General features: G+C 42.8%; 1 protein-coding gene across 1 annotated transcript in view; it reads right to left on the reverse strand.

The window, feature by feature from the left end:
• pola1 (polymerase (DNA directed), alpha 1) overlaps positions 1-23,287 on the reverse strand; it is a 58,595-nt gene continuing 35,308 nt past the window's right edge. The window contains exons 35-37 of the mRNA XM_038726833.1: positions 16,333-16,449; positions 9,559-9,655; positions 1-931 (exon numbers count right to left, since the gene is read on the reverse strand). Of these exons, the coding sequence (XP_038582761.1) occupies positions 795-931; positions 9,559-9,655; positions 16,333-16,449 (351 nt within the window). The 3' untranslated portion in view covers positions 1-794. The remainder of the gene's footprint in view (positions 932-9,558; positions 9,656-16,332; positions 16,450-23,287) is intronic.

Raw genomic sequence — 23,287 nt, forward strand, 5'->3', positions numbered from 1 at the left:
CATCTTATCCATTTAGCTTTTTATTGAGGTTTCAGTATCAAAAAAAGGTTCTCATCAATATTGAAGAACCCAAAACGAAATATTCTTGTCATTACAAAAGAAATCATTACATACCACCCCTCACCCCCCCAGCAGTACAAGTCGGATACATAGAAAATTACAGGCATTAAAACACAATCTGCTGAGAGGAGGGGGGACGAAGAAACAGAGTGAAAGGGATGAAATGACATCAGTTAAACTGAGGCTGTGGAGGAGAAGGAGATCAGCTGTTCAATACCGAGACAAAAGAGCGAGGGAGCAGAACGTGTGGCCTCCGTCACACTCCTTTCTTTCATCCTGTGATCTGACACTCACACGTACACACCCAGGATGAATGGTGGTAATCAGAACAAGTGTCCGATCGCTGCAGGCATCCAGTGGTCTTAGTGGCCGGGGTCACTATCATTGGCTAATTAGCGGCTTTTGGAGTATACTGGCTGTTCTGAGGATTTTGTAACACACATACACGCGCGCACACACACATGTGTATGATTGCTACTCCCCTTTTTCATATAGATGCAGGGTGATGGGATGGAAAGGAATGGAAAGGTGTGATTGGGTTTTCAGTACTACAAGAGGCCCACTAGGTTCATTAAAGATGATAAGGGGGTTATGAGGTCAAAGCCTAAGTCTAAGCTATTTGGGAAACCAATAACCGAGAAAACAGATGTCGTTGAATGTGCAAATCTCCGGCTTTGAGGTCAGATGTCAGAGTCTCTTAGCGGTGTCGTCTGTACAGATGTGTGTGCGCCGTTTCACTTGAGGGAAGTGAAGGCCTGGAAGAGTTTGGCCAGGTTGATCTCCGAGTAGCCACTGGTGGCCAAGGCTTTGTCTGGCACTTCCTTCAGCCTGCGATACACATCTGGAACTCCTTTCCACAGCTTTGTCCGAGCTGGAGGCGAAGGAAAAGGAAAAGCAGAGAAGGGATATCATTGCCAGAGCTCAATGGAAGATCATTTAGTTCCTCAACTGCATCAAAGTCAATACTACAAGGCTGCTGTGACGTGTGCTTTTCAAAGTAGTGAATGATTCACCAATGATGACTCTGACCCTCCACCCCGTTCCTATGATTAGGTTCTACTGGAAGAGCAAATCCTACCGGAAGAGCAGCAGAGAGTGCTCACCGGCTGTGCTCATCACTAATAAACACTGAGGAGCATTTCACCCTTAACTGGAGAGCCAACAGATCCAATGCCATCTGCCAGTAATGCTATCACTTTGAGGGCCAGAAGGGGCATCGCAGAATTGGACTGAGGGGTCGATGGCAGCATGTGTGCGCACACACACACACACACACACACAACCATAAGATCGATAGAAAAGCCCAATGAGAGCATGAAGTCAATATCTTGTCCCTTTTATCCCTTCAGGTGGGCCGTAATAAGGCCAGAGAGAAGACTGAGAGCTGCTATCGTGGGCAGGGTGGCCACCAAAACCAAATCTTTACAACATTAAACTGAGCGTCAAGTGTAGACAGAGTACCATGAAACCAAGTAATGACACACCATCACACCAAAGAGTGCAGCGTGCTACAACAGAAATTATATCGCAGTCACTGGTGAAGAAAAATTTAAATGAGAGAAAGTTTTGTTTTGTCTGTGGCTGATCTGACTTAAGAGGATTAATCTAGATTCATTCATATCGAACAAAATGTTGGTAAACAAAGCAAACAAATACAAAGGATGAACCTGAGAGATACAAATCATACGATATATTTGTGTATAAATGATTAATACTTTTCTCCCGCCTATGTTTATGGTAACAGTGCTGTCTGCGTATATGCATGTTACCTGATGAAAGTCTGAGGACTGAATATTGTAATTAAAGTGCATATAAATATAGTGCAACAGCTTTGTAGAAATTAAAAACATTTTTAATGAACACATGCATGATATTACTAGTTACCACAAAAAATGAGTACTATAGTGCTCTTAGTTAGGGCTGTAACCAGAACTAAAACAATCAACCGACAGAACACTTAATTGCCAACTATTTTGATAATTGTTTCATCATTTGAGTCATTTTTTAAAGCGAACTAAAACACAGTTCACTGGTTTTTCACTGCTTCTCATATGTGAATATTTGCTGTTTTCTTGTCTTGTATGAAACTAGACTGAAGATTTTTGGCTTCTGGACTATCAGTAGCACAAAACAAGCTTTTTGAAGGCGTCATTATATAACTGACACTTTGTGGACCTGGCTATTAATTGATTAATTGAGAAAATACTGCAGATTAAGTAGTTGTTGACTGTGTAGCAGCTAAATCACTACTTCCCAAAGTTCAAGGAGACATCCTCAAATTGTTTCTTTTGTCCGGCACGCTCAAAAAAGCCAAATATATTCAATTAAAATGTTAGAAAATGGAAAAGCAGCAAATCTTCACATATGAGAGGCTGGATTTGTATTTTTGCTTAATAACGACTGATTAATAGCTTTTCAAAATGGTTGGCGGCAAATTTTTGTCCTACTTATTGTTTCAGCTGTCCTCCAAATGTTGAACAGCAATAATAAAAGCAATGCAACAGTCATCAGAGCTCTTTATGAAAAGTGTTTTACTACAAGCAAACAAATGAAAAACTTCTAGTCACTAGCCTGTTATTTATCTAAATCACATACTGTATATAAACACACACACACACACACAGCCATATGGCCGGTTGTCATGTCCTCGCCATCTCCACTGCCCTATCTCCTGTCTCGTCCTTCCTGCCTGCTGCATTAGTGGCTGCTGGATAAATACCAGCCTACTGACTGCCCAAGCGAACAAAGGTTAGATACACACAGATCAACAGTGAGGCCGCACGCACGCACGCACGCACGCACGCACGCACGCACGCACGCTAAAAGAACATACACGCAGACGATTGATGGTAGTTAAACACTTAAAAAGCACACTAACTCACAGTCATGGCAACTAAAAAACATCCATGTGACAAAGTAACACACACACACACACACACACACACACACACACACACACACACACACACACACACACACACACACACACACACACGATGGTGTGGTTGACTTAAACGCCAGCAGCAACTATTACCAGATAATCCTCATGTTAGCAAGGACAGGGATGGCGGGAGAAAAGGGGAGAGGAGAGGCAGGGAGAGACAAACTAGTCTATTTATCTGGGGAATAGAAGGAGGGTGATGATGCATGATCAAGCGAAAGCAATCATGTCATCATTTCTGAAAGGTAGGAGAAAATAATTCTCCCCCCCTCCTCTCCTCTTTTCCCTTTTCCACCTCAATCACTGTGTGGCGAACAGATAAAAGAATGATTTAAGAGTCGCAGAGAGGAAAAGAAAGAGGGAGAGACCTTGCTGCAAGTCGGAGCACAGTGGGGAGTGTAGTTCAAATAAATAGCCTCCCTTAAAGAGCGCGTGTGAGGCGGAAGGAGAGCAGAGAGGGGAGACGGCGTTGCTGGGAAGGCCGAGGCGTGGAAGAAAAAGCAGCGAGCAGTGGAAATAACAAGAAAGAAAGATGACGGCTGGAATGAAAGATGGAAAATGACGTATGGACAGAAAGCATACTGTCGGCTCAAATGCAGCTATAGATCTCAAAACCTAATTAATTGCATTAGGTATAATCTCTCTCTTCCTCACATACACAGTCACATGGAGTCCAACACACACACATACATGCGCACTGTGAGTGTATCAGGGGTTATCTTTGCTCTAACTAGGTGTTGTCACACACTCACGCATACTCTGGCGGTGCTGGGCACGAGTAGATCGGGGCTCTGCACGCTCTAACTAGGTGTAAATACAATAACAAGCCTGTAATTAAGTGAGCATGATGAAGTTAATGGAGATCGGCCATTCCGTCGGCCGCCTCCATGAATATTCTATTAGGCTGGTGGCGACGGGCAGCTGGAATAGCAGTTAATTTAATCACCACTCGGAGCACAGGGAAACTTCTTTGTGTGAGTGTAATTGCACAGAATGAATAATTGATTTGACAATCGCACCCGCGGATTTTGCCACCCCGCTTTGTATCGCCGGAGAAAGGGAGGGGAGCGTGGCAGATGAAGAGAGAGAGAGAGAGAGAGAGAGAGAGAGAGAGAGAGAGAGAGAGAGAGAGAGAGAGAGAGAGAGAGAGAGAGAGAGGAGGAAAAGAGGAGAAGAGAAAGAAGACAGAGCGGAGAGAGGAAGAGGAGTGGGATGGTAAAAGAGGACCAAATGCAGAGTGCTGAGAGGTGGCAGGGAAGCTGTCGGTAAATGGATCATTAGAAAAGCGCAGCTCAAGGACAATTTATATTTTATCAATGCGGCAAAATTACATTATTGCTCACACACGCAATCATACTGCCCACACTCAAGATTGAGACCTGGAGGGGAGGGGTGATGGAGGAAAGAGAAAGGCAACAGATAGACAGAGGGAAGGTGTGTGTGTGTGTGTGGGGGGGGGGGGCATAAAAAGGGAGACCAGGGGAGATGGAGAGAAGAAAAGAGACATGAAATGATTTGAAAGTCATTGATACGGGATGTTCCCAGCTAAGGAACGGACAGCAAGTTTTGGTTTTTTTTTTTTTTTCATAGCGTGTGTGCCTCTGTGTGTGTGTGTATATAATCTATTAGAGATCTCCTGCAGCGGATGAAATTACCTCCATGTTTTACTCAGTCGCAGCAATCAGGCACAAAAATGCAATGTACATGTAGATAAGACAGGCGCTGGCTCGCAAATGTGCGCGCGTGCACTCACAACACAACCGCGCTGTAGCACTGCAGTGCACGCATACATTCAAGCTGATCAAATTACATTCAGTCTCGACTCAGAGCTCTTTTATGTACAGCTATTTCACTTTACTGTGCTTCATTGTGTGCGTTCAGTACACACGTAAACATTCAGAACCATAAATACCCAGAATATCCTCTGAACAATACGGCTGTACAGGTACTGCTGTATATAATGACATTTTTATGAGTTTAGTAAACAATGGCAAAGCAACCTTTATAAGGGATGAGGCTGGTGATGTCCTACATTGTCACTGTCAATAAATGAGCAAGTCCAGTTTCTCAGCCCCGGGGCTCTCAGAGCATTTTCAAACCTGTGTAGTCCGATTGAACTAGAGGTTTGTTTGGGTAGATCTGAACACAAATTCTTGAGGGTTTAATTTGTAGTGGGAACATGACGCGACCTCGATCTGACCTAACTACAAAACGTACGCTGAAGGTTTGAGCTGAACCGCTCCCGTAGCAAGGTGCACTTTGAACAGAGCTCATCGGTTAGATGTGTGGCGGGCGGGGACGTCATGACATGCAAACTAAAATGTATCAGTTAGAGCTACGTGGCTTTTCGTGATTTGGTTTGGTTTTCATTTTTTTGTGTGTGAAAAGAAACTGAACCAAGGGGAAGGGAAATTTCACACCACTCTCAATCCCAAGGCCGTACTGAACACAAAAAGGCAATTCATTATTTTGGCTGGTAAAAAATATGCTTGTTCGGTGGATTTTACCCATCTATCAGTCCAGTTAGCCGGTGAGTCAAAAAGTAAATTTCAGACATTGGTTGTGGTTTTCAGCCGTGGATTAATACACACCTGGCGAGTTAGCAAGTATTTACAGCAGCCGCAGGATGGTCTTCTGTGGGATTAAATCAAAGGAAACCACAGTGTCCATGTTCACCGTGATGAAGGAACACGCCACTCAGTGCAACAAGGGCGGCTCATTGGTGTGTTAGGCACCAATGAGGTCAAAGGGGAATAAGATGCATCAGGCTCTGGCTACACATACAGTATTAGTATAATGTCAGTTAATAATTCACATATAAATATAGTTTTGAAACTTCATGTTGCCAGCATAATGTTTACCCAGCTCTTCTAGTAGCAGATGAAGCTATTTACATTCCCTACACAGCACTATCACCACCAGAAAGACCGTACAACAATTTTAAGCTTACATGGTGTACATACACAAACAATGCTCGTAAATCTTTTATACGTATATGTGCACACGCTCCCACGGGGACCACACTCAACGGACAGACACACACAACAGAGTAGAGTAGGGTGTATAGGATTGTAAGTCTCCTCCCTGTAATCTGAGCAGTGTGGCCCCTGGGTGTGTAATGCAGTAATATGGGGTATTATGGCCCCAGGACGGAAGGATAACACCATAAACCTATATTTTATAGCAGCATGAGTGTGTGTGTGTATACATGCATCCGCCTCTGTTTGAGGAAAGCAGAGGCATGAGTGTGTGTCAGATATTAATAATTTGGTGGAGACACTGTTTAATAACACAAGATGAACTGATAAAGTCACACACTGTAAACCTTCCTCAACAACAGTGACCCAGATCTGCCATAAATACAACCTCCTGGCTGGATAAAAGACACCCATGCCACCTTCGGGGTTGTAGAACTACAACATGAGACATTATTTGTGGGCTCAAATATCTCCGTCTTAGTATTACGAATTGTCAAATCTTATCATCCAGTATCAGTATCATGTATTTTTGTACGAATACGGACATCTGTACTTACAAAAAAAGAGTTATGCCTGTTTCCGTTCAGTTATATAATTAATTTAGTCTGCTATTAAAGGTTAAAGCCCGCAGCTGGTGGGCGATCCAATCCTTCCAGAACCTTCTGTCCTGTGCGCTAATCTGAGACACTTTTCTTACCATCTCAAGGGGAAACTCACACCGAACCACCAGTTGACAGTCTATAGCTGCAGCTTATTTGCTTTCTACAGTAGCTTAAACCCTCAGATGTTTAACTTAAACACCAAAACACACATGCACAAGTAATAAATCTGATTTAAAATGAACTCCACTACTGTGCGTGTGAAACAAATCTAAAAAAAGTTTCAGTATCTGTCAATGAGTGCCAACGGCCGGTTGCAGAAAAATCTGCAGGCTGCAAGAAAAATCTGAGGGGACACGAGCTGATGAACAAAACGGGGCTTTTTAAACTTTTTAAACTTTGACTGTAGATAGGATTCGCTGCTGTATGTAATTGTGTATTGTGTTTGTGTCTATATTGGATGGATCTTCTGTGCATTTATTATTGACTGCTGCTGTAAGACAAATTGCCGTTAGGGGACATTTAATCTTTATTATATTATATATATTATTATACAAAATGATCTTTGTTTTTGTCAAATGTCTCTCTAATCTCTAAGGTTAAGAATACCTAAACCTCCCAATTAAATATATTAGTCATAAGTGTTTTTTTCCCCCAAACCAATCTGGGAAGCCAAAATCACTCATTCGCTGCACGCTTACAACTCATAAACATAGGCAACCAGGAACAATGTGGCATAAGGGGGACTCAAGCTCTCCATGTTGAGGACCACTGAACTACAGCATTGTTTGCAAGATTACCACTTTGAAGTGGGACTGGTTTTGAAATAGAAAACGGACAGAACCATGTGAAATGTCTGCTTCCTGATCTGGTGTCGGTGGACTACAAAACGCTTCACAACCACGTAACTAGAGACAGCATGAAATTTGTTTTTTGTTTTTTTAAATAACAGCCACTACCTTCCGTAAACATATGAAAACCATATCAAATGTGCATTAACATTAAAGACGGTATAAAGTTATGAATTATATTCAATGAGCCCAACAACTGACACATAAATACAGAGGAGTCTTGTTGCTTGAATCTGTAGCGTTTCTCCTGTTGGAACACTTTTATAACAAATTTGACGACTGCCAGGTTTTAAATACACAAGAAATGCTGTTCGGGTAACTAAACCATGCAACATGTTATCATGTGCGATGGTCGCACAATTACTGCAGACACATGACACATACAGCAGCAGAACAACTTCCCATCCCACAACTGTTTTTACACGAAAAAGTAACAGAGAGAGCTTCAGTTTACAAGCTGTTAGCAAGTTTGACAGACACACAATGACGTTTTCCCTCATTCCCAAGTCCACACATCATGATTTGAGCTAAAAGGTACCTAGCATTCATTTTAAAGTAGTGGGTGGTGGTCACGAAGATGACATAAGATATGTGGTTAAAAACCAAAATACAACCACAGTTTTGACTTAGTACTCTGAAGGTTTATGCTGAAAAATTTGCAGAGCGCTTTCACTGCCTTCCGCCATGTTTTCATTGACTCAAAACAAACCCACACTGCACGCTGCGCCTGTGTCTGGGAGACTGTTGCTAACTTTGGTTGATGGTGTACAGGATATACCGAGCAATTTTCATAGCGTGGTAATCAAACACGTTTTTTCTTTTTTTACCACTGAGTAAAGAATGTGTGACGTTGTGTTGTGAGAGACAAAATAAGACTGAAACCCAGGAAGAGAAAGCCCGGCGCAGATCACACTGCAGAGCTCAGGAACATAAAGAAAGGAGGAGAGTCATGAATTGATTGGTGATGATTTCTTGGATCTGGGTAGACAGAAATAACAGAAAGCAAAAATGGAGGCTATAATCATGTTAGTACCCCCCTCCCCCCCTTACACTGGTCCAATCCCTCTATTTCAGCTCCCTCCATCTTCTGAGTGGTCATCTGTTGATTACACGTTATATTTACCTCTGCTGTCTCACTCTTTCCCTGCCTCGCTCACGTCCTGGCTGACACACACTCACAGCATTCAGGCATACATACATAAATAACATACATACATAAATATTTAATCAAATAAATAAATCACTCGGCCCAGCGGCCCTTTCTAATCAAGTGACATCAATCAGGGGGAACTATGGGTAAAGAGGCCTTGTGGCTGACGCCTACTGAGCGCGCCCAGAGCGCTGGAGTAGCGTCTATTTGAGTCCAAGGGGGGAAATATACGCTCCATGTCCCATTATAGGAGAAGGGCTATCCTTTCGTCAGCGCGCCCATTACTCCCCCTATCATTTCCCCAAATCTAAAACCTGTTTTCAATCAACACAGCCAAACGAGTGCCTGTCCAAGAGAGGGAGAGGGAGAGAGAGAGAGAGAAAGGAGAGAGAGAGCAAAGGAGAGAAAGCAATAGAGATGGACAGTGAGGGTAGGGGTAGAGGGAGAGCGATCGAGGGCTCTTTCCTTCTTTCTTCCAGTGATTGGAGCGTTTTGCATTCTGTATGTGTGTGTGATTGAATCCGTCTCCTAAATTAGGGCTGTCGACTCGAGGAGCTGAATGTCCTTAACCCCCCTCCCCATATCCAATGCCCATACTCCGCTACGTTTATGTGTGTGTGCACGCGTGAGTGTGTCACATCATTGGGGAATATTGCAAGTGTAGCCTGGGTAAAAGGTTTACGTTGAGCCATTGATTGCTAATGCTATGTTGTATGTGTATTTGTGAGAAAGCATTGTTAGGACATCAAAATTCAAACTTCAATAGCGGCTCTAGTCACTTGATTTCAGTTTCAAAGGTGGTACAGCAGAATAAATAAAAACAGCAACAAAAAAACATTTAATAAAATATGATTAAAAAAAAATCAGGCCTGTTTTCTGTTTGCACAAAACTTTAGCAATGAATTCTGTCACAAACAGAAAAATACTTTCAAAAGTACAAGAGGACCTCAGTACAGTAACATGTATGTGTGTGCATTACCTCTCTCATCAGCCTGTAGTAACTTGGCAGCTGCATAGTCCCAGTCAAAGATGAACCTGTAGAAGCAGAGCTGGTTGTACAGGGCCTTCTCGGAGTACTGTAGAGAAAACACACACACACACAAGCAGATTAAAACATTGGTTATTGAAAACCTGACGAACAAACTAATTTTGTGTGGAAAACGGCTCCTTTCTTTACTTTTCTTCTAATACTAATGCCACGTTCACATTGTTCGATACTTCAATTCAGTGGAATGAATTGAATTTTATTGTAGCATTAACAGAAAAACTGCATTTAATGAGAATACCCAATCCAATTTATAGGCAGCTTTGGTGCCAATACTAAAACGATAAGTCAATTAATCAAATGGTTTATGAAAATTGCTGCTTTTTCGTCTTATTTGATAAAACACTGAAAACAAGACGACCCCTTAGGTTGTGGGAAGTTGTGTTTCAGTACCTTCTCATATTTTATAGACAAAGGAATATACCACGTCATTGAAAAACAAATCTGCAGATGATTCAATAATGAAAATAATCTTAAATTGCACCTTACTTGTGTGAATTTGGAGTAATCTTTTAAAGATTTCTCTGTTCTAATCGATTCTGCTGACATGGCGTGAATGCAGCGTTACTCTCCTCTCTCTTTTCAAACTCCCCTTGACCTTGTTTAATAGAAACTCTTAACAGTATGTCACCACTTACTGGATAAAACAATGCTGCTAATCCATTTTATAAGTAAGTTATTAAACCCCATTTTTTCATTCTAATGAGAGTGGAGAGTTCATGACAGGGCAAAAAAAACAACATCATCCAAAACAGATTAATAAACCTCGTTTACCAGTTTGAGAAACAGGTAGACTGAACGTGACTCTACAAAATGTGCACCCCACTCATTGAAAACATCTCCCTTCCTCTGTGTGACACAGTAAAGCAAGAAAACAAATTTGCTTGCTTTGTTAATCTCCACTGCAATTAACTGGAGCCACACGACAGCCTGCCAGAGGGAGAGAGGGAGAGAGAGATGGGAAAGAGATGGAGAAGATGAGCAAGACAGAGAGGTGGGAGGGAAAGAGAGAAGAAGAAAAAAACAGCAAAAGAGAAAGGGTAAAGATACAGAAAGAGAGAGGGAGAGAATCAAGAGACAGTGAGGAAGAGAGAGAAAGAAAAGAGGGGATCAGGCCTGAAATACACTCCCTCATAATAGTTTGTTGTGATAAGCCATTGTGAGAGAGGCATGCGAACAGCCGAGGCTGTCAATTTGATTAGCCATTATACTGCATGTTTAATTGCAGTTATTGGCTCGTCATTTCCCTGCTATGCTGGAGAGGGCACGCTAAGCCCCGACCCCACACTGCCATCAGGTGTGCGCCGAGTGCTTTATTATTACCACCAGGAAGAATCCCCTGACAATTCCTGTGTCAGTATCTGTGTGTGTATGCGTGTGTCAGAGTGAGAGAGAGAGAGAGAGAGAGAGAGAGAGAGTGTGAAGGGAGTTTGTGTGTGCCCATTATACCTGCCAAACGGCAATGTGCGTAATTGTAATTTCAGTTTTTACTGCTGTGGCATAATCAAGTGGCGAGAGTATCTAATGCAACTAAATGCAAACTATGCGGTGTGTGTGTGTTTAATGGCTTTCTATGGCTGCCCACATGGCACACACAGCTGTTGACCGTTGATGCACTGCCTAGTCAACAACCAAACCATGCACATCCCATAATGGAGCCTCGGTTACGGTTGCCAAGGTTGAACAAGCTCAGTCGGCACACCACTTCTTCCTGAAACACACACACACATACACGGGTGCTCAACACTCACGTTCAAACAATATAACGCTGATTGTGGGCGGGCCAGTCGCTGCATACTGATTGACTGACAGGTGTCAGAAAGGCGTGGCTAAAATGTTACAGGGTTGTTATTGAATTTAGAGCCCCTCAACCCCACCTCACTCGCTCTCTCACACGCGCACACTGCCACACACATACGCACACACGCACGCCTACCTCGTCATTCAGCTCGGCGCTTTGTTCCTGCACTGACACCATTTCAATTTGCTCCACAAATCTGCAGCATTTTCAGCCTGACTGCCTAAGGAGCAAACCAGCTGTGAAATTGCCTCTCTCCCGGGAGCGTAGGACCCCCCAGCCCCCACCTCGTACCCCTTGCTCCTTTGCCTCCCTCTTCCCCGACTGAACCCCCCCACCCCGCCTAACCGACACACATATACACATCCTGCTGCATGTATACACGCAAAACACAGTTAAGCCAAAAAGGAAGATGGAAATGTGCGTGATAGAGACGAAAGAATAGAGACAGGATATATAGAATAAAGGAAAAAGTACGAAATAAGAAAAAGAGGCTAAATCGCACAAATTGATCCAAATCACAGAGCAACAGTCTAAAATGTCTCACACAATAAAACGAGCACTCAAGACTTCCAGAGTCTTAAAAACACCTGTCTCTATCTTTTAGGTGACACACAAACACACACACATGCACGAAGACACACACATCCGACCTCCAAATAACTTTTGCACACTACACTGTCGCTCAAGTACACCAGTGAAGCAGTTAATGAAAAGGTAGTCAGTCAGACAATACGTCTGTGTGTGCATGTGAGGGAAGAGTGCAAAAACAAAAACACACAGTTTATAGTGGATGGGAAGTGTGCAAGCTGCAGAAAAACTACCACCATTCATGCCTTGACATGGATACGGCTTAGAAGGAAACATCGCTGTAACGGTGACACAAACAAGGCCTCGGCGACGCACACTTTTTCCCTCCATACTCTTCTACGGCTCAGCCGCAAACACGCCGTGTAAATACTGAAGCCACAATATCCGAGCCCTCGCGCAACTGCAGCTGCAGAAAGAGAGAGGGAGTGAGAAAGGGAGGGAGACGGAGAGAAACAAACATACATTTTCCCTCAGCTGTGAGGCCACAAGGCTTTAAAACTCTTGAGCTTTTTAGATGCGATGAGCGTTATTGCCGGTTGTGGTAGTCACGCCGATCAGCTTCACAAGACACCATAATGAGTCAATATATGTAAATCTTTACTAGGCAAACACGGCGGGAAACAAAGGCATTTAACTGGTGCTCTCGCCCGCAAGCCTCCAACGATTCAGCACCGGTAATTTCTCCCCATTGAAAGGCATAATTGCCTGCTATTTGAAGATATTCATGCTCAATTTTTGAAATTAATTTCAATTGGAGGGAAATGTAGAAATGTCAGCTCCAGTGAAAGGGATTTGATTTCAATTATCCTCGCTCAAAGGACTGTGATTTCCAAATACACTTAAGCAAAATTATGACAAGAATTTTTGTTCGGCAAAATTCAGTGTTTAAAGAGCGATTAGGCGATAATGGGGCAGCTTTGAGCCGGCAGTGAATGCAGCCGTCTCCCTCTGAAAGGCACTCAATTATCTCTGATTGCTCCCGCTATAATGTATCAAATAGAGATACCTGCTATTGCCGTAATTTGTGTGAAAATTAACATGCTGCAATTTCCACTAGAGGGAAAAAGGGAGCTCTAATGGGCGCCTGAGCGTACATCAATAAAACGAGGGGAGAAAAAGAGAGACAGAGAGGGAGGGTGAGAGGAGGAGAGAAAGAGCAAGCCAGCAGAAGAGAGAATGAGTCTAAGAGCTAAGGAGGGAGGGGAGGGAAGGAAAATGAAAAGAAAGGAGCAGGAAAGAAAAGCATTGAATAAAAAAAGGGGGGTGGGGGGGGAGAGAAAAGGAAAGTCAGGACAGAGATGTGAGACACTGTGAAAAAATAGCCCATTTGAGTTAAGCGCTCTGGAGGGAGGGAGAGGAGAGAGGGAGAGATGAAGAGCGAGGGAGAGAGGAAGAGAAAGAAATTTAATTTACTGAAAATATTACAAATTGCACCTGTGCATAACTCCCCCAAATTACCAACCAATCAAGGCAGAGTGCCTATTACTCTCCCATTACATGGAGATCAGATCACGCTCTGAATCTGTGTCCAGAGAGGGAGGGAGGGAGTAAAAGGAAGAGGCGCACAGAGAGAGAGAGCGAGAGCGAGAGGGATGGAGTGAGGAGAAGAGAGGAGAGGCAGCACCCACATCAATGGTAAACATACCATGACGCACGACAAAAAAAGGAAGCTCAGAGTCCCAAACGAGACGCTCCTTTACAAAAGTTCTGGCACAAACAAGTGTTTTTAGTGTACGGCGCACACAAAGAAAGAAACCCTGATTGTCTTTCTGGCTGGCGCTGACATTAGCTCGATAATCTATGATGATACTGGCAGATAAAAAAGCAGAAAGGGGAATGTAGCCAGAGAGTCTGGCTGGATGCACAGAAATCTGATGGCGCTTCCAACAAACAAAAAAACTTTACTAAAAAAAGACCTCTCAGCGGGGACTGGTAGATGTCTCATCTTCTTCCCTAGCTGTTTGAGCAGTCCATCCACCACCAGCTCAAACAGCCATGAATGGCCTCTTGAGTACTTTGCATAATTGGCAGCAATTTAATATGTAAACCGCTGGGCTATTAATCTCCATGCACTGGCTTGATTCAGATAACAGTGTTACCTAATACTGGAAAGTCAGCGTTAGCTTGATATCAATCTTGTTATACCAATTCCTCTCAGAGAGGGGTCAGATGAAAGGGTCAGCAACATCTAGTAGGGTTTAAATGCCTTGCTTAAGGGCTCCCCGGCAAGGAAGGTTCTTTGCTGTATTGTTACGTAGCAGCTCTTTCTGTTAACAAGGTATTTCAAAGAGCCTGTAGTGTGTCGGTATAAACACTAAAGACTAGTTAAGTTGTTAATTATCTGCAGCTGGTATACAATAAAGGGAAGAAAAAGAAAACCCTTTTAAACAGCAAAACGGCGTTGGGGTTGTGGTTTTCAGCTGTTCACATAAGCGTCTTAATGAGTCACGTTATGTTTCCTTATGACATGAACAGATATATTTGTAGCTTTAGTCAGTCCTTTGTGGCCGCAGCGCTGCTGTATAATGGCAGCCAGTAGGTAAATCAGGAGAGCCTTCTGAACTCTCGCCCAGGCTGCCTACGTGATTGATTTCAAAGCCTTTTTCTGTACTGAAATATCAGACGAGCTGAATTTATGACACCATCCCTGCACAAACTCCATGCTTTCTATTTTCGCAAACTGATCTTCATGCCTTGCTGGTTAACTACAGCAGTGTCTACATTGCGTGCCGCCTGTTTGTTTATTCCCTGTAGCAGGCAGTAGGTTGTAGCATGGTGCTAACAAGACCGAATCAGCATACTGTTGAGGACAGAGACCCTTCAACCAGATGGAGCCCCCTATGACTGCCATCACAGTCCTGCTAAGACACAGGGCCTCTATTTTATTAATTCAGTCAAAGGTATATAAAAGGATAATGAACTTGAATGAATGAATTGGCTAATGTAAATGAAGTGAATTAATAACATTTTAAATCCGCTATTATCTAGATCAGCACATGAGCGGCCCAATAGTTGTTAGCCAAGCAGACAGAGTAAAAACGATATTCAAAATAGCTGCACTGAAGCTCCTTCTACCAGTTTACCTTGCTCCTCTCCTTTGGGAATCCCTTTAAACTTAAAGGGTGCTGCAGTGTACATTATCAGTACTTCTGTTAGGTGGTTTATTTGTTACAACTCGTGTGTCCGTCTCTGCAGCAAAAACAAAGATTTTGCCAAAGCAGGATGGCGTTTGGAAAAAAAAGTTGTATTACATTTCTTATATGCTTAAATTTCACACAGCGCCACATGGATGTTTCTCCTAACACTGTGTAAACCATGCTGAGCCTGACCCCTGTTGTCCTCATTGTTGGTTCTCTCAGACATGATTTAGATTTTGTCAGTGTTTCATTATTCTCTTGCTTAAAATTGCTCTATTTTATACCGTACCTTTGTGTTAAGGCACCTTGCAAACTTTTCTGAGTTGTTTTTTTTTTTTTTTTTATAGATTATCAGCATCGTCAGTCTTCCTTAGATGTACATGAAAGGAGTATGTGTAGAGATCAAACGGTGTGGTCGAGGAACAGGTAAAATGAAGAGAGGCTGCAGGTTTTAGGGTAGAGAAAGGGTGCATGAGTGAGCATGGAGAGTTAAATGTTTTATTCAGCCCCGCAGTTTAAAGTGCCACGGCCCTCAGGCACAGCAATGGCCGCCTAAGTGGCTACAGTGACAGCAGAAATTGGCCTTCTGGTTTACAACCTGTCGCCACAGAGTCAGACACGGCAAAGCAGCCGGGGCGGGGGGAGGTGGGTGCAGGTAGGAGCAGAGCACGCAAGAAACAAAAATTGACAAGAGAGAGTTAAGGCAAGGGTTGAGACAGGACTGGTAAGAATGGGGACAGGGAAAGAGGACCAAAAAAAACAGATTGAACCGTCATGCTCAAATTGAAAGGGAGAGTGTTTCTTTTAAATCCAGTGGTCAGGCTAACAAAGCGTTCATAAGGCGGCTACCAGAGCTAGACAGACAGATGCTTTTAATGCTTTAACTACCAACCAGCTCTTAGTGCCTGAAGGCAGGCATGTGGGTGCACGGACACACTGTCACACAAACACACAGAATCTGGGCGACAAAGAGAGGATTACTTTCATCATTGTGTGTGTGTGTTAGAGTATATATGGTGAAATGTGATACTAATGAGTAAAGATGTACAGCACATATGAGAGGAGAGATTTCAGCTCCATAGCACCATCACCTGGACAGAACATACAGAATTCAACAACGTGCCATCTCTTTAACTAAATAGAGGGAGTGCATGATTCGTGAGTGTTTTGTGGTGGCGTTACCTCGCGTCTGAGGGTCGCCTTGGTACAGGCGGGGCAGATGGGTCCATGGCGGGAGAAGGCGATGGGCAGGCGTCTGGTCCTGTTCTGGCAGGCCAGGTCCTCACACACCAGCCAGCCCTATGAGAGAAACATCAAACGCATTACTTCCAACAACAGTCAAACTTTCACACTTCAGCAGAGTTGCAACAGTTAGTCCATTAATAAGCCAGTTGATTGACAGAGATTATATTGGCAATGATTTTGATAATTGATTAAGTGTTTAATATTTCAGACTGCAAAAGATTAGCTGGAGGCAGCTTCTTAAATGTGAGGATTTGCTGTTTTTGGCACTCTATCGAATATTTTGGAAGAAAAATGTAGACTAAAAGGTTAAAACTAAACAATGAACAGAAAAATGGTTCATAAAATTTATCTTTATTTGTATCTCGACACATTAGGTCATTCCTCAGCTGTTAATCTTAGACTAGTTTGGTTTCCTGCTGAGGCTTTGGCTGCCCTGAAGAAAAAAAAAAACACAGAAAACCATTTATTAATTCCCTTTCTATGATTTTCAGAGCATTTACTCCCTGAATACCCATTACTGTAAATTACTTTAAATTCTAGCTTTTTCATGGGTTTCCTGATGTAAATATCTGAAAACACACACACGACTACGCTGCGCTTCCAGCTGACAGATGAACACAGAAGGGCACCAAAAAAAAACAACACACAACTCAAAGCCGCCTTTACTACCCTACGTGATTACTTATTTATAAAATGTTTTCATGTCACCATTTTTTATTGATAAAGGTGTTGTTAAAAATTGAACAAACAAACAAACTTTTGTTGCCTCAAAAACGGTTTGTGGTAATGAGGAAATGTTGCTGAAAATTGTTGCTTCCATTTAGCTGCTCTAATTCTGCACAACAGAACTGACAAGAAAAGTAGTCGGAGGAGGAAGAAAAAGAATGGATGTAAAATAAAAACAACTGCAAGAGACAGGCTGAGAAAGAACAGAGGTTTACATCTGACTTCACATCCCAACCTGCTGTCTCTCTCTCTTTACATTTGACCGTATCTACAGCTGCTACTGTTGGGGTCCTGGTCTGTGAGCACTTGTCACACAGGCAGAGCAGTGGACAGCCAAAACGGCAGTAGTTAGGACCCCCTGGGCTGAGGTAGTGACCCTGGGCAGGTGCTGTGGTCTAACCCTCTCAATCTCCCCGTATTCTTCCAGACCCCTCCACCCCCACTGCTTCTTGTGCCCTGTCATTACTAAGGGGGTTTAAGGGGGAGGGGGTTAATGCCCAACTAATGACAGAGCATAAGACCCACCACCATCAATGCATTTGCTTTCCTCCATCTATCCATCCATCCTTCCTCCCTTCCATTCACTCAAAATAAACCACTGCACCTGTCTTTGTATCCACATCCCCCTCACACATACAGGCACGCAGAGTTTCTCTGATTGATTTTTATCTTTGGCTTTGTCTCGTCTGCTGATCAGTTTTGAGCAGCAGCTACAAAAGAATTGGTAAAGATTGTTGTTTTTTTCTTTACGGCTGTACTCCACAGTATATAGACACTTTTCCTTTCATGCCAAGAACAAACTGGTTATAAGGACGGGTTAGCGGTTACCACCAAAATTGACTCTTTAAAGACACAATCCTATACATGCAGCACAATTATTATTATTTTTTTTTAACTAGATCATTAAGATGTTTCTATAACAAAAAAAAAAATCTATCAATGTATGAACTTTTTCATAATTTTATTACTTTGAATCACTTCGACACTGATCAACAAGAACTCAATAAATGCATCAAAATTAAAGTACGTTATGAATCATAAGTATTTATTTAGTTAAGGCACTTTAGCAACAAGTTCTATTTAGATGGGTTTGTACCACCTTGACACACACCTGGACACTGCAATTCCCTCCCATTGTTCTTTAAAACACTGTTCAAACTCATATGGGGACGACGGTAAACGGCAGTTTTACTTAAGTTCTGTCACTGTGTCTTACCCGGGCTGAGCTGTGGACTCCAACCAACCAGTCACACAAGAACTTTGACAAAGTTGTAAGTCATGTTGTAGCCTAACCTGCAATCCAGACTCTTCTTTTACTATTAGAACTTTTCCTGCAGTCTCGCAACATGTAGACAATGATTTCCATTCATGTTCAGACCTGTGAAAGCATTTTAAAGACGGATTCATTGTGTAAAGTAGCAATGCGACAGATCACAAAACCCACGTTTCGGATCATTTCTCAGATGAAAAAAAAAAAAAAAGGGTTAGGGTTAAATTATTTAGGTACTATTTGGCTATTAGGTATTTAAGTAGGTACGTACTTGCATCTCTGTGGTCTCGCTCAATGTCCTGCCCACAACACTGATCTGATTCGTTACACGTCACGAGTAAGAATCTACCAACACTGAAGGCTGCTGTGCCACAGATGGGCAAAGTAACCTCCGAGGAGCAAGCCGGAGTTGTGTGTCGGAGGGAAGTCAGCAGGTATTACTGTAGCTGCAGTAAACATCACAATCTGATGATCTGTTTTTATGATGACAAGCAAGCCCAGTGTCCCAGCTACACCACTGAAGAAGTCACAGCCTACAGGGTTTCCCCTCAATGGAGTTGAAAGTGACAGCTTTTAAATCAGTTGCTCTCCTCTAACCCAATCATTGCGCTTCAGAGTTAAACACAGCATGGTGTGAAAATGTTTTTTTACACTATAATGGCTAAACTTTACAATTAATCCGTGGTTTAGTGGTGGCTGGGGGGCTCTGTACATGGATCAACTACTATCTGTTTTTTCCACTAGTGTAGAGTAGGGAGTAGGGATTTAAGAACATACTGCACATTAAACTGTAAATGTTTTCTTTCTTTATTATGCAATTAAACAGGAAATGTAAGAGTAGACAGGGAGAGGAGAGCTTCATGCAGCTTACACACACAGCTGCTTGCACGCACACACACAGCCAGCAAATCTCCTCTAAATGAAAATCAAACACACAAGTCCCAAATCAATTAGAAAGTCCCAGAGTTCACAGCTTTACCCACAAACCCCAGCTCCAGGACTAATTATCTAAACACCTCTGCCACTCTTGTACAAAGAGCTGAGCATCATGGGAAATGAGACTGCTCCACCGTCTCTGATAAAGACATATGCAGGACAATGGTTTGTGGAGGTGGGAGATAAGGAGTATGAGAGCGTTTAAAAATGGGCGGCGACTCGATCTCTGTCTTTTTTTGTGTGTGTGTATTTCTTATGACACAAGCCTTGGCACACATTGCTGTTCCCATGGGGGACGGACGGACACACACACACACACACACACACAGCATTCAATGTAAGCACAAACATATTAATCATTTTCCATTCACATGCAATAAAATGAATTAATAAGACACATCCAAGACTCAAGACACATACTGAGAAAGCTGAAAGGAGGGAAAAAGCCACCCACAATGCCCTTGTGCTCTGCTACTGTGACCCAAACCCATCCACACACACACTTAGAAAAATAAAAATAAATTGAGTGCAGCGGACCCGTGTGAGCCACGCAGAAAGGGCTAAAAACAAAGAGCACACGGGGAAAGACACAGGGAGGGAAAAAAAAATAAAAATCTAATTGAGGCATTTCGGCAGAGCGAGGGTGGGGGTGTACAGTTGGACATGAGAGAATAAAGGCTCATAATTGCATAATTATAGCAGTGGATACCTGACACACTGAATGCAGACGTCAAATGAGTTCCACATAATTTAACCAAACAGAGGCAAGACCAAGCCACGACAGGGCCCACCACGAAATATACCCTCTCTCTTCTTCTTCGTCTGTTTGGTTGTTTTAACTCTCTCGTCGCTTCCAAAACCCTCTCACTCTTGCAGTTTTGGATTTGATACTTTAACGTCCTCTTTATTACTGTACTCCTTCTATTGGAGCTTCAGGGATTTATATGGCAAAGAGTGATATTTGCAAACGACTCTACAGTATCAGTGCTGCCGTCTTTGACCCTTGAACTCCTTACAAGAACAGCAGTCATTGATCAACAATTAGTTGATCAATGACTTAGTTTGATCACAATTGTGATAATTTATTAATCATTCAAGTCATGTGTAGAGCAAGACATGCAGCACAGAGCAAGAAGTGCTCGTCAAACGAAAGAGCAATCTGAAGACATCACGTTTGGCTATGTTAAACTGCAATGGGCATTTTTAACGCTTCATGATTGATAACAGACAGACTGATTGATTATGACGATTTTCATTATGTTAACTCTTTTCTCAATTAATGGATTCATTAGTTGATAAATTGACAGAAAATAGTGAAAAGTGCTCCTCGAAATATCAAAGAGCACAAGGTTACAAGGATTTTACTATAATGTCAGAGAGGCTGCAATTCTCACATTTGAAAACCTGGAACCAGTCCAAAGACCAAAAAATCTTCCCTTTACTTTCTCAAAAGACAAAATATGTACATCTGAGAAGTAACGCTGTCAACAGATGAATGTTCTGTTAAGTTACTAATCTATTAACCGACTAACAGCTTTATTGTGAATGTTAACACAGGGGAGAGGCCTCTGTGGGATGACTCCTTTACCAGAGGAATCCACCTGCCACACACACACACACACACACACACACACACACAGAAGTACCAGAAAGAGCTCTAACTGTTTTCTGTGCTTCAGCAGTCAACACTTCCATCTCTGAAGTGAATAGACTAAAATCGGTCTACTTCACAAACACACACACACACTCTCTCTCTGACACACACACACACACACACTGAATAGAGCTCAAACGGCTCCACTTTGTACCTCCTCCGCTTAATCAAAGCTTCTCTATTCAACAATTTGACCTTTTGTTCAAAACAGGATTATCACCTTCTCTGGTCTTCATTCACCCTTTCTCTCTCTGCCTCCCCCTTTCTTCTCTTGCCCCTCAGCCCGTTTCCAGGGGCGACCCGCGTGACGAGGGTAATTGCAATAATTTGTTAAATGCCATGGCAACGGTGGTTAGATGGGAGGGGTAAAAAAAGAAAAAAAGAGAGAATTGGGTGGTTCAGGAAAGAAGCGAATCATTTTGCCAAAGACAGCGGGACGAGAGGAGGAAGGGATGACAACAGTGTGTGCGTTTATATGAGGGGGGGGGGGGGGGGGGGGGACAAATGTTTGCCCATTCTCAGGGTGCTGGTTTATTGATAATGGTAGGGATGGGGGGGCAGGAGGTAATTTCACTAATGATTAATGTCTCTGTGGTCCTAGCTTAGGACGCCAACACACACACATGTATGTTGGCGTACACACACACACACACACACACACACACAGAGGTGCAGAGCTTTCAGTCTATCTGGCCAGACAAACAGCTCTATTTGAACTCTCCCTCGGCCTGAAAGGAATCCTTAATTACACAATATTACCCCTCTTCATTGCCCCGCTGTGTGTGTGTGTGTGCGCCTTGTCTACTGCTGTTCAGCCTCCAGTGGTGTGTGTGAGAGTGTGTGTTGCTGTGTGAGGTGTAAGTATTCAGTGGCAGCAGCTGTTTCACACATCGTGACAAAGGGGTTGAGGGGGACTCGCTCCCCACACATTCACCAAACTAATTGATTTCTGTTCAGCACTGTGGGAGAGTAACCCCCACCCCACACACACTTTTACTTTTACAGACAGTGCATTCCTCTCTCTCAAGACCAAGGTGTTAGAAGCTAACAGGGGAGGGGAGAGAGAGAGAGAGAGACAGAGAGAGACAGAGAGAGAGAGAGAGACAGAAAGAGAGAGAGACAGAGAGAGACAGAGAGACAGAGAGACAACACAGGCATCCAGTTTACTTCATTCTCAGTCTGCACTGTAACAACGGGCCCTGTAAACTGTTTTGCTCCAGGCTCAGTCAGCAGATATCTAACAACATTGCATGGGCAAATTTTAAAAGCAACCTAAAAGTAGAACCATCATCAGGTACACTATATATTTTCACAGAAATATACACAACAGTTTATAACTATATCGCAAAAATATATAATAGAAATAGATAATGTGTGGGGTTTCCTGCAGTGTTTCCCGCCTGAAACTTCAGCTAACATCATAAGGAATTATGACTTTAAGACTTTTATGAAGAAAAATAAACATTAACCTTCAGGGAAATAGAGGAAATGTCACATATTTATGAAATGCGACTACTGGTTAGGCCCATCTGCTAGCTAAATAGATCACAAAACGAGATGGATCAGGATCTATGCGATTTACCGATTTACGATATCCATTTGACATGGGAAGTTCCAAGAAATTTCAACAGGTATGCCCCCTTAATTGGATTTCCGACTCGGAAAGTCGGGAGAACTTACAAACCCCAACCTCAAAATCCAAGATGGATGCTACCGGACTTACAGTAGTGGAAGAATCAGAAGCTGAAGTAATTTACTGATCATACTGTCACACAATCAGTCATACACACAGTCCTGTCTGCAGACAAAATACCTCAAAATGCGTTGTTATGGGTGGATATTGCCAACAATAGCAGAGGTATCAATCTTGGTTTTCCAAATGAAATCTGTTGTTCTACTGGAACGCTGTCAACTCTCTGTGACGTCATTAACAGCTCCGACTTCTGAGGTAAGAGGAACGCAACATTCGGCACAGTGGTGCTCTGGGCTACATGCTAATGCCAGTATGGTCACAGTGACAGTGCTAACATTTAGCAGATAACACATACCATGCTCACCACCTTAGTTCAGTGTTTTACGATGACAATGATTTGTAACGTTAGGCACGTCATTAGTTTTGCAGGTATTTGATCATAAACCAAAGTACTGGAGACATTAGACTGATGGTGGCGCTATTAACGAGTTAAGGGATCAACAATGCAGCTACTACATTTCATGGCAATCCATCCAATCCATTCATTTTCACTCCAAACTACAAATCTGAACCTCTTGCCATGCTAGAAGAAAATTAGAGCCGGCGCAATAAA

The sequence above is a fragment of the Micropterus salmoides genome, unplaced genomic scaffold (genome assembly GCF_014851395.1).
Source record: "Micropterus salmoides isolate LMB-PRFRI ecotype aquatic unplaced genomic scaffold, ASM1485139v1 Ms_hic_scaffold_1, whole genome shotgun sequence".
Taxonomy (NCBI): domain Eukaryota; kingdom Metazoa; phylum Chordata; class Actinopteri; order Centrarchiformes; family Centrarchidae; genus Micropterus; species Micropterus salmoides.